General features: G+C 51.6%; 1 protein-coding gene across 3 annotated transcripts in view; it reads right to left on the bottom strand.

Annotated features, from left to right (window-relative positions):
- Nucleotides 1-12216, bottom strand: part of BMP1 (bone morphogenetic protein 1) — a 41590-nt gene that overhangs the window by 10374 nt on the left and 19000 nt on the right. For all 3 annotated transcript variants that reach the window (XM_032855860.1, XM_032855861.1, XM_032855862.1), the window contains 7 exons: nt 9700-9802; nt 7998-8114; nt 7604-7749; nt 7322-7517; nt 3359-3484; nt 2490-2650; nt 1930-2110 (listed from right to left, as the gene is read on the bottom strand). In XM_032855860.1, the coding sequence (XP_032711751.1) occupies nt 1930-2110; nt 2490-2650; nt 3359-3484; nt 7322-7517; nt 7604-7749; nt 7998-8114; nt 9700-9802 (1030 nt within the window). The remainder of the gene's footprint in view (nt 1-1929; nt 2111-2489; nt 2651-3358; nt 3485-7321; nt 7518-7603; nt 7750-7997; nt 8115-9699; nt 9803-12216) is intronic.

The raw sequence follows: 12216 nt of genomic DNA on the forward strand, positions 1-12216 counted from the left end.
TTCCTCATATGTGCACCTTAAATGCCTACCTAGTACAGTGCCTGGCACACAGGAGGGGTAGAAGAAATACTTGCCCATGAATGACTGCGTGGGTAAATGGGTGGTTGAACAGACAAGTGATAGAAAAGTGAGTCCCGAGGAGGCCTGCCGCAGTGTCCTGGGCTGGGGCTTGGACGCTGGTGGGAGTGGGTGTGGCAGCCTCCCTTGGAGCTTGGGGAGCAGGGTGCAGGAGGGGCAGGAGCAGGGGGCGGGGGTGGACACGGGCCCGGACAAGGAGAGGGCACTCACCCTCCAGTGCCAAATGCCCCGGAAGGTGGCTGGGGTCAGACTGAAGGTCTTCAGGCTCTTTCTTCTCCTTCTTGGCTTAGGGTCTCCTCGCTGGGTGTCCCAAAAGTCCAAAGAGCCCCCCTCCTGGGGAGCCAGAGTCAGATGCCCCACGCCCTGAGGGCTCAACCTTGATCCCACCAGTGCGGGTCTTCTGCAGGTTTCTTGTGCCGCAGGGCATCACATGTGTGCGCGGGTGTGCAGGTGTGTGTGTATGCGCGTGTGTCCGTGCGGGGCTGAGGGGCGGCTGGCCCAGTGTCATGCCAGGGTAGGGCAGTACCCGGGGGTGGAGAGCCCTGGGCTCTAGGCCTGACGGATGTGCTGGTGTTGGTCCCCCTCCCCCTTCTAAGACCAGAGCGACAGAAGGGCAGGAAGAGACGAGAGTAAGCAGGTAATGGTCTCCCCAGGACCAAGCCCATCCCTGAGTAGGTGTTACATCCCCTCAGCCCTCAGGTGAGCACCCTGTAGGATTTCCAGGTGGGCACAGGGAAGAAAAGGATTCTTGTTGCATGGGGAGGGGTCTGAGCAAGCAGTGGGGCAGGGGCTGGGGCTGGTAAGCAGAGCAGGATGGCTGGCAGTGCCAAAGCAGGGACCAGGGCACAGGGGCAGGGCATGGCATCCAGGTGGGGCAGGCAGGGGTGAAGGACCACAATGTAGGGGGCTCGAGGATGCAGGACCCTGGGCAAAGGAGGGGAGAAGGAAGGCAGCATGGACTCGGCCAGGGGCTTCCTGCCTTCCTGCCACCCATGCCCGGCCCACCAGGCCTGCTGGGGATCAGGATCCCTGGGCCACTCCCGCAGAAAACCAGCCGCTCGAGCCACTCCCTCTGCCTCCCACTCCCCCTACTCAATTTCATGGAGTCCCCACCCCACACTGTCAATGTCCCAGGCCCAACTGCCTCTGAAAGACCACCACCCTCACCCCAGGATGAAGCACAGAGAGATGAGTAAAGCAGGGGAAGGGTCCCTTGGGACCCCTGGAGGCCTTGCTCAGAGACTACCTTTCTGGCCACCCAAAGATGAAGCCATCAAAGGGACCTAATCTCAAGCCTTATGTGGGACAGCTTTTAGTAAATGTATGTCGGTTGGATCTGAGTCCCCCACCCGAGGGCTGAGTACGAGTGGGAAGGCTTTGACCTGGAAGAGAGGGAGGCTCCTCATCTTTTCTGAAGGTCCCGGCATGAACCCTTTTGGCATGTGTAGGTTCTGATTAGAGATGTGGTCGCCCCCAGATCACCTGCCCCACACAGTCCAAGTCAAAGACCTTTCTCCTCTAGATGTACCCCGTGTTCTCTGGCCACAATGAACTCCCTGTTCCTAGGGCCTGCCATCTCTGGGGCCTCGGCATGATGGCTCCTGATTCCTGGAAAGCCCTCTCCTTTCATTTCTGCATGCCTATGTCTTGCCCATCCTCAGGCTGGCTCCAAATCCCAGAGGATTTGGGAGTAATAGGGTTCCGGAATGGAAGGGCTGGCCTGGTGGTGGAGGGCTAGTGGGGGGAGCAGGGGACAAAGCCTGCTGACCTGGCAACTGGGAGGGCTAGAAAATGCAGGGGTACAGTGGCAGGGACGGGGGGGCGGGCTCAGAGCTGGGGAGTCCGGGTTACCTGAGAAGAAGTGGGCCTTGAAGCCCTTTTTGGAAACTGTGTTGTCGGACTTGAACTCCACGCGCATGTTGTTGTACTGGGAGGTGATGACCTCGGGCTTCTCGGAGCCGCAGAACTTGCCATGTAGCTTGGAGTCAGCTGTGAGCCCACTACGCACTTCCACAAAGTCGTACTTGCACACCTGCAGGGCAGTGCAGCTCCAGGTCTACCTCCTTCAGGAAGTCTCTCCTGACCACCCCTACCTGGGAAGGCTCCCTGTTCTGAGGGTCCTTTTGTCTTCAGTCACCCACTTTACAGAATCTAATAACTCAAAGAGGGTGCGAAGTCAGCCCCACTGGATCCTCTCGTGCTCTCCACGCAAGCCACAAGTCTTGCCTCACTCCACACCACCACGTGTGTGCCCCTGGCCTTCAAGCCCTCCTCCTCCAGCCTCCCCCGCTTCCTAGAATTGGGAGCAGTCCCTCCTCCTCTACATTCTTTGGGTATTTCTTTTATGGGGACAGAAGCTGGCTCCCACGTCTCAGACCTTCCTGCATCTCCTCAGCCCAGTGGGCACTTACGTCATTGCCCTCTGTCTCGAAGAAGTCGAACTGCAGGGAGATGCGGTACTGGGTGGGGGCCACCAGTTGCCAGATGCAGTTTTTGTTAGGGGGGTACTCCTTGGGCCAGCCCGGGCTGGTGATGGAGCCATTGAGCTTGGTGAGAAATCCACCACAGGCAGCTGGGGGGGCGGACAAGAGAGGTGCCATCACCCGCCAGGAGCCCCCACTCTAGGTCGGGGCCAGAGACAGGTGAGGGAGCTGGGGATCTTGGATTCCCTGCAGCCCTGGGGCTCATCTCTGTCTCTTCTGTCAGGAGTGGGAGGGAAGCAGGCAGGGTAAGGAGGGTATCTTCAGAGTATGAGGAACTGAGGAGCTGTGTGTGAACACTTCTACCTTCTCAGCAACAGAATGGCCAGGACATCTGCTGAGAAGGAGGAGGGGGGTGAGGGGCTCAGGGAAAAGCCCGCCCAGCAGGACCAAGTGGAGCTGGAGGCAGCTGGCCAGGAGTGCTTTCACCAGCTTTCACCTAGGCAGGGTATCGGCCAAAAAAAAAAAAAAAAAAAAAAAATCAGTGCGTGTCTGAGGACAGTGGTTTCCAAACTGGGGATCGTGACCTTCTGGAGGGTGACAAAATCAGTCAGCCAGTCAAGATCAGCATTTTAAGGCAATAAAAATGAGAAAAAAGAAAAAAAAAAAAGAAGAACAACCCAGAGTGCATCCACTTAGTAAGTGTGTTCTGGGGGACTTCCTTGTCCACGGGTAGTGAAGAACGTGCTAGGGAGTTCTAGCTTTGCAGGGGAGGGGAGTGTCAAAGAGCAGGAGAGATCTTGGCTAGAGGGCTCAGGTCATAGGGGCAGTTTCGCGTGGGTGGGGGAGGGGACACTCACCCTCACAGCGGCGCTTGTCCGGAGCTAGCTCGTACCCAGGGTCACAGCTACACTTATAGCTGCCCAATGTGTTGAGACACCGCTGCTCACAGCCCCCACGGTTGGGGCGCGAGCATTCGTCCACCTCTGCCGTTTGGAAGGAAAGGGGGACAATGACTGCCAGGCTGGGGCCTGAGTCTCTTCTCCTGCCCTCTGCTTGTGAGTCAAGTCTGGGTTCCCTCAGGCTTCCTGCGACCACCTCCAGCCCCATTGTAGGGGATGGCAGCAGTCTGTGGACCACTCAGAGCTCTGAGGCTGTGGGCCTCCCTGCCCCACCCAGCACCCACCCAGTCCCCAGGTGATCCTACTCCTGAGAGCCCCGAAGGAACAGGTAGTGACCTAAAGAGGGGACAGGTGGACCCCCCAGAGCCTTCCACAGTGGCTGGGCTGGTGGCTGCCACCATGGACTGGTTCCTCTTGTGTGCCATTCCCTGGGTAAGTGCTATTTCCTCCTTTCTCCTTTAATCCTGACATGAGCTGTGATGGAGGGGCTCTTACTATCCCCATTTTACAGATGAGGAAATGAGGTTCAGATGGATTACCGGCCCCTGTGACACCGGGAAAGACATCTCCACACTGTCTGGCTTCCTCCCCAAGCTTCTACATCACTCCCTGCCTCTGGGCCTCATTGGCATGTCTTCCACACAAACTTCTGGACTTTAGGGCCACTCTTGAGTTATTACTTCAGTTCATAGCTCAGCACCTACCATGTGTCAACTACTTTTACATAACTTTGTCGTTTACTCAATGAGATACGCAGTTTTTCAGTGGAATTCACATTTTCTCCCCAGTTAGGCCCTAAGTTCAAGGTCTGGGCACCAGGGTCTATGCACCCCTCCTAGAGCCTGTTGTCGAATGGCTGAATAAAGAACGTGTGAAGTCACCGCAGCAATATCATAAGAGCCAAAATGTAGAAACAGGCTAAATGTCCACAGACAGATACGGATAAAGAAAATGTTGTAGGGGATGGGAAGAATTAACACTGTTGCAACATCCATACCACTCAAAGCAATCTACAGATCTGATGCAATCCCCATCAATATGCCATTTTTCACAGAGCATAACATATGATCCTGAAATCTGTTCGGAACCACAAAAGATTCTGAACAGCCAAAGAAATCTTGAGAAAGAACAAAGCTGGAGGTAGCATGCTCCCATAATCCAAACTGTGCTACAAAGCTATAATCAAAAACAAATCAATCAACCCTAAAAAAAAAAAATCAATCAATCAAAACAGTATGGTACTGGCACAAAAATAGAAAACTAGATCAATGGAAGAGAATAGAGTGTCCAGGAAAAAAAAACAACAACCCATGATTATATGGTCAGTTAACCTATGACAAAGGAGGCAAGAATATACAATGGGGAAAAGACAGTCTCTCTCTCTCTCTTTTTATTTTTTAAAGATTTGGTTTATTCATTTGAGAGACTGAGTGAGAGAGAGCACAAGCAGGGAGAGTGGCAGGCAGAGGGAGAGGAAGAAGCAGGCTCCTCACTGAGCAGGGAACCTGATGTGACACTCGATCCCAGGACCCCGGGCTCATGACCAGAGCTGAAGGTAGATGCCTAACCGACTTAGCCACCCAGGCACCCCGAGAGTCTCTCTCTCTCTCTCTTTTTAAAGATTTATTTATTTATTTATTTATTTGAGATAGAGAGAGAGAGATCACAAGTAGGCAGAGAGTCAGTCAGAGGGAGGGGGAGGCAGGCTCCTTGCTGAGCAGTGAGCCCGATGCGGGGCTTGATCCCAGGACCCTGAGATCATGACCTGAGCCTAAGGCAGGGGCTTAACCCATTGAGCCACCCAGGCGCCCCCTGAGAGTCTCTTTAATAAATAGACAGACTGGACACCTACATGCCAAAGAATGCAACTGGACACTTACACTATACACAGAAAGAAACTAAAAATGGGTTAAAGACTTAAATGTAAGTCCTGAAACCATAAAACTCCTAGAAGAGAACACAGGCAGCAAGCTCTCAGACACTGGTCATAGTGATATTTTGGGGGGCTCTGTCTCTTCAGGTAAGGACAATGAAAGCAAAATAAACAAATGCGATGATGTCAAACTAGAAGGCTTTTGCACAGTGAAAGTAACCTTCAATAAAATGAGAAGGCAGCTTAATGGGAGAAGATATTTACCAATGTCATATGTAATAAGTGGTTCATATCCAAAATATATAAAGAACTCATAAAACCCAATATTAAAAAAAAAAACTGTTGATTGAAAAATGGTCAGAAGATCTGCACAGATATTTCTCCAAAGAAGACATCCAGATGGCCAAGAGACACATGGAAAGATGCTCAACATCACTCATCGTCAGGGAAATGCAGATCAAGACCACAGTGAGCTCTACCACCTCACGCCTGTCAGAATGGGTAGTATCAGAACGATAAGAATAACAAGTGTTGGTGGAGGAGTGGAGAAACGGGAACCCTTCTGCACTGTGGGTGGGAATGCAAATTGGTGCAGCCACTGTGGAAAACAGTATGGAGGTTCCTCAAGCAGTTAAAAATAGAAATACCATATGATCCTGCAATTCCACTTTTGGGTATTTATCCACAGAAGATGAAACAGAGATTCGAAGAGATACACGAACCCCCCTGCCCACTGCGACGTGATTTACAACAGCAAAGCTATGGAAACACCTGCAGGGTCCAATGATAGATCAATGGATAAAGAAGATGGAGGAGAGCCATTCAGGGGAATATCGTTCAGCCATGGGAAGGATGAGACCTTGCCATTTCTGACACCATGGAATAAGTGAATTCATACTAGGTGAAATAAGCTAGACAGAGAAAGACAAATGCCATATGTTTCCACTTAGACGTGCAACCTAAAAACAAAACAAATGAACAAACAACACAAACAGGGACAGACTCATAGACACAGAGAACAAACCGATGGGTGCCAGAGGGGAGGGACTGGAGAGATGAACAAGACAGGTGAAGGGGATTAAGACATACAGTTTTCCAGCTATAAAATAAACGAAGACGGGGGATGTAACGTACAGTGTAGGGTATAGTCCATAAGATGGTAACGACTTTGTAAGGGGACAGATGGTAACTAGACTCACTATGGTGACCATTTTGTAATGTACATAAATGTTGAATCACTATGCTTGAATGCTTGAAACTAATAGGATATGGTATGTCAATTATCCTTCAATTTCTTTTTTTTTAATTTTTAAAAATTTTTAAATTTTTTATTAAAAATTATTAGCCCCAGGGGTACAGGTCTGTGAATCACCAGGTTTATGCACTTCACAGCACTCACCATAGTATCCTTCAATTTAAAAAATGTGTTCTGGACACACTGTGGAATACTATTCAGCCTTATAAAAGAAGGAAATTCTGCCATATGCAGTATGGATGAATCTTAAGGACATTATCTTTTTTTAAGATTATTTGAAAGAGAGAGAAAGAGAGAGAGCACGAGTGGGGGAAAGGGCGGAGGGAGGGGGTGAGAGAGAATCTCAAGGAGACTCCACATTGACTCGGGGCTTGTCCCAGGACCGGAGCCAAAATCAAGAGACAGACGCCTACCCCACTGAGCCACCCAGGCGCCCCGTAAGGACATTCTGTTGAGTAAAAGAAGCCAGTGGCAGACAGAGAACTGCAGGATTCCACTTACATGAGCTGTCTAAAATAGTCAAGTCCAAGAAATAAGTACGCAGAGATAGAGTGGAATGATGTTGCCAGGGGCTGGGGGAGGGGGAGATGGGAGTTGCTGATCAACCCGCATAAAGGGTCAGTCAAGCAAGATGAGCAAGCTGTTGAGCACGTTTTGACCTGTGGACACAGGACAGATCTCACGCGAAGGCTTCTGACCACACAACACCAGACAATTTTAAACACTAGCAAAAGGAATGAAGGGGCTGGATCCGCCGCGGGGGGTGGGCTGCGTGGCGAACGGGAGGGAGCACCTTTGAAGAAGTTGACAGCAAAACCGGCTTTGTTAATGGATCCGTCAGAGACGAACTTGAGCCAGAGGCGGCTGGACGTGCTCTTGATGTCGTCTGGCTTCTCGTAGCCACAGTAGCGTCCGATGAGGGCGCTGCTCTCGCTGTGCCCATCACGCACCTCCAGGTAGTCATAGGCACAGCTGTCGTGGCGCTCAATCTGAGGGTTGGGGCTCGGTCAGCAGGGGGAGGGGCGGTTGCCAGGCCCAACACCTGGAAGCCCACAAAGAGGTGTGCCTGACCTACCTCGAAGGACTGGAAGGTGAGGCCCACGTGGAAGCCTTCAGACACCTGGATCCGCCAGATGCAGACTTTGCTGGGCCGGTAGTCATCAGGGTAATTGGGCGACTGGATGTGGCCATTGTCCTTTTTCACATCTCCCCCACAGATGGCTTCGGGGACACAGAGCGAGGTCAGTTAGGATGCTCTGCCCAACTCAAGAGCCCCTCTCTCCTCCTCCTCCAGACCTTCCCACAGGCCTCCCCGATTCTCAGTGCCCCCGGGGCCTGGCCAATCCCACCAGGATCTCTGCTTCCTCCCTCATGGGCCCTCAACCTTGCCCCTGGGGTGCCAGGAGCAAGCGGTTCTGGGATGCCCGGGGACCCCATATCTGACTCCTCCTGTCACTCTTCCTCAGTACCTTCATAGACGGCAAAGAAGCCCTTCCCGACCCAGTTGCTGCTGCTGCGGAACTCCACCCAGAGGCGGCTGTCAGTGGAGACAATGGGCTCGGGTAGTTTGCCCCCACAGAAGCGGCCTGTGCAGACAGTGTGGACAGAGGGCAATGAGGCCTAATGCAGGTCATTCTCACCTCCCTGCTCCAGGAAGCCAGTTCTGCTGCTGCAGGGGGCTCAGGGACTCTGGCCCTGCTCTGCACTTGGCACGAATTCCCAAGACCCTGCAGCTGGTCTGAGTCTGGTCCAGGGCCTAGCATGGACCTAGCATGGCCTTGAAGAGCCAGAGAGTACTAGACTTCTAGAGGGTTCTGTGCACCTGTGGGATGGAATATGAGTTCAGGGAGGAAAGGGGCTCCTCACGATAACCAGCTGTATCTGTGTTTTATTTACTTTTTTTAAAGGAACATATTACCGCCATTACTGTTCTCATTTGATCTCCATGCAAACAAGTAATCACCAAGAATGAACACAGTTTTCTTTGGACATTACTAATGTTTTCATCTGACCAAATGCAAGAGATGTCAGAGGACCCCAAGGAAATCCTAGAATCCAGGGACTGGGTCAGAAAATGTCCCCTTTGAAATAAACCCTGACAAGAATCCGTGTCAGCAGATGGGGCTGGCCATTTGTGGAATTCTTGGTAGTCAAGAATCAACGAGGGATGACCTGCGTGTTCCAAATAAGATTGGGTGTTGCCCAACCTTCGGCAAGGGACAGAGGGTGCTGACCTAGGAATGCAAGTTACGAGAAAGTAAGTGGAATCTTGGAAACACTTCCACATCTGCAGGAGGAAGTGTTGTAATGACAGCTGCTTTGGGTGACTAATAGGAAGTATTCGAATATCATAAAGAGATGGATAGCAATGATTCATCAGCCTGCTTCAGGCCGGGCTGTGGAACAAAGGTTCTAACGCTAATGAGCAGTCCTGGGCAATTTAGGAGTATGTCCCAATTGGAGGAGAATTCACACAGCTCCTCAGGCTTGAAGGAAAAGCCTCTCTTAGCCCTAACTCCATGCCATTAAAGCATCTTCTGTCCTGTGCTTCTGAATACTCACCCCCTGCTTACTCACCACTCCCCTCACCAACAATGGACAAAGTATCTTGTGTAAACAAGTGGGGGCCACTATTCCAGGTGGGGAGCCCCCAGAGTGTGCCAGGCTACCCTGTGGGCACCCTTAAGCCAGACCTTGCAGAGAGAGAAAATGGAGCCTCTGAAAGTGCCCAGATGAGGAGGAGAGCCTAGAGCTGGGGAGTTGTGCCTGTCTGTCTCCCTGTGTCCACTTGTATGACTCCCGCGACCCACACACTGAGCTTTACCCTGGCAGGAGGCCCAGAAGCCCGTACCAAGGACTCTGAGGTCCAGATTGGGAAAGGGACTTAGTGATAGAGCTAGAAGGCACTAGTTCTGCCAGGACTCTTGGCTCCCACACCAGGGTGGCCAGATCACCCTTGGCCAGGCTTTGGGTTTCAGCAGAGGATGAAGAGACTGTGATTTAAGTAGTTCTTAAGAAGGAATTAGCCACATCAAACCGAAAGCTTTTGCATAGTGAGGGAAACTGTCAAGAAGACAAAAAAGCAATTCACTGAATGGGAGATGATATTTGCAAACCATACACTGCCACAGCCACAGAGGAGGCGGGGGAGGGGGTGGGCTCCTGCGTTACCTCGGAGGGGCGCCTTCCTCCAGAAGCCGTCCCGGACCTCCACGTAGTCATACCAGCACAGGCGGCTGCGATACAGATCCATGGACGTGAAGTTCAGAATGATCTAGGGGACATGGGAAGAGGAGGAGAGTTACGCAGCCCCCTACGCCTCACCAGCCTCGCCTGCCAGCCCATGGTGGGGGCCTGCCTTCCCCTCTGTGAATAGTGAAGAGGTCCCAAAAATGAGCTCCGGGCACAGAAACGTCCCTCCTCTCCCCAGCTGTCTGCCAATGACGGCCAGCATCCTTCTCAGACATCCTGGTTCTCAATATATGTAGCCTTGTGGAATCTAATAAGTAAAATGTCTCATTTTTCTTATTCCCTTCGAGAGGAGCCATTGCTTCCGCCTCGACCCAGCTCTCTTCCCGGTCAAGTTCAGTAACACGAATCCAGCACCTTTAGAGGGATGCCGCCTCAGTGGGAGGCGTGTGGGTATCGGGGACTCTGAAATGGGAATGAAGGGTCCAGAGAGGAGAGGCAGAGAAGAAGGGCTGAGTCACTGTGGTCACATATATATTGAACAACGATCCCAGGCAGGGGGCCATCCTAGCGGCTGAGGGGAATACCGGGTCCGAATGCTTCCTGTGAACGGGTTTCAGGTCTGTCCCTGTCAAGGGGCTTAGGATTCAGAAGGACATATACATCTGAAAATCTCACTTAGTTAAAAAACTCAGACTCCACACACATGGGCCTGAGCTGGGATATCACCTCTGCATTTCCCGATGTGAGTCCTTGGGTAAATCACCCAAGCTCTCTGACCTCAGTGGCCCCGAGCATGATCAGAGGAAAGAGCACGTCACCCTGACATGGGAGCTCATCGCCACTGCCCTGAGCGCCTCCTGAGCATGAACTCCAGCTGGTCATGTCACACTGGAGGGACGTTTGACACTTTGGTAATGTTCAACTCTCTCCAGCAGGTACACATACTAATAGGTAGAGAAGCACACTGACCAGAGGGAAATTGCTTTAGTAGCTTCCAGAATGTGCCCCAAAGCCTCTTGTTTCTTTAGAGTCCAACAAGCAGGGAACTCCAGGGAACGGTTTGCTGTGACCTAAGGGGTGTGTCCCGTGCCCACCGGGCCCACATGTTAGATCTAGCTGGCTTCCCTGCTGGAGGAAAAGAAAATAAGGAGATCTGTCTCCCCTTTGGCACATGGCTGAGTTAGAGGCAGGCAGAGCAGAGGTGAGAATGAAAATGATCCCAAAGCAGGCACTGGTGACTGTGGTCCATAGCCTGTCCTCAAAGCTGTGATGGTCGAGGTTCAGGGAAGAGCTCTGGCTCGCTGTCACTCCCTGACACGGACCCCTTCAGAATGTTCGGTGATTTCCACATCCACCTAGATGATGCTTCCCATTTCCTGGCCTCTCCGCCATGACCTCCTCTCCCCACCTCTTCTTCACACATGGCACATCATGCCCTAGACCTTGTTCTCACCAGTAACTGTGCCTCCTCCCACAGAAGCTCAGCTTCGAGGAGCCCACCATCAGGCCACGTGCCCCCATCTGTCCTCGCTCACCACTCTCTACGGAGTCCAACAACCCTTCCAATTCACCAGGACCGTCAGCCAGAGCCTATGGGGTTTTCCTGCCTTCTACCTTCACGTACTCACATCTCTCCTTGCCTAGCTTGGGACCCACACCCATCCTACTTCTCTTCTTTTGATTCGTAACATGGGCTGAAATGTGTTTGTGTTTGGGGAAGTGTTTCTTAATTGTGGTTCTCTGGGATGTAACCAAACAAGCCCAGGTCTGGAAAAGTGCCTATATTACTCTCGATGATTGTTACCAGTCATCATGAAAGCTATTGTTATTATCCAGATAGAAGTCCTCATATTTTGAAAAAACTGATGTTGAAAATCTGGCTCTTGCTCTGGAGACAGTGTGCCCAACATTTTATCTTTCTAGAAAATGCCTGAAATAGGACACAGAGGAAGTGGCAAAGACTGGCAAATCCATGGTCTAACTTTATCATTACCTCCTTGCAAAGGACCTCAACTTTCTCCTCTTCCTGAAAATCCCTGATTAAATCCGACTTCTACCTACTCTGTGCCTCTTCCCAGATGGTCAAATGTAGTGGCTAGAGAAAATACAAGCACATTGACTGTCTCCCTTGAAATGTGAGACTGACTGGCCCTTCGAGCTGCCAGGCCCACCTTTTATAGCCTCCCCTTCTCTCCTCAAACCACCCGTTCCCCTTCTTGACTCGCGGTCCTGGCCCTGCCATCAACTTTTTCCAAGATTAGTTCAGTAGTCCCTACTCTTGATACTACCTCTTACCACAGCAGGCCTTTCATGATGAAACTGATCTTATCTCCCCACTGCTCAAAATCCTTTAATGCATGTTATTCAGAGTAAAATCCAAAGTCTTCTCCATGTCCTCTAAGGCCATCTGTGGTCTAATGCCCCGCTATCTCTCCCCACAATGCCCTCCTTGCTTACTTGGCTGTGGCCACATTGGCCCCACTGGTCCTCAAACAT

The sequence above is a fragment of the Lontra canadensis genome, unplaced genomic scaffold, assembly GCF_010015895.1.
Source record: "Lontra canadensis isolate GAN:19392208 unplaced genomic scaffold, GSC_riverotter_1.0 scaffold10, whole genome shotgun sequence".
Taxonomy (NCBI): Eukaryota; Metazoa; Chordata; class Mammalia; order Carnivora; family Mustelidae; genus Lontra; species Lontra canadensis.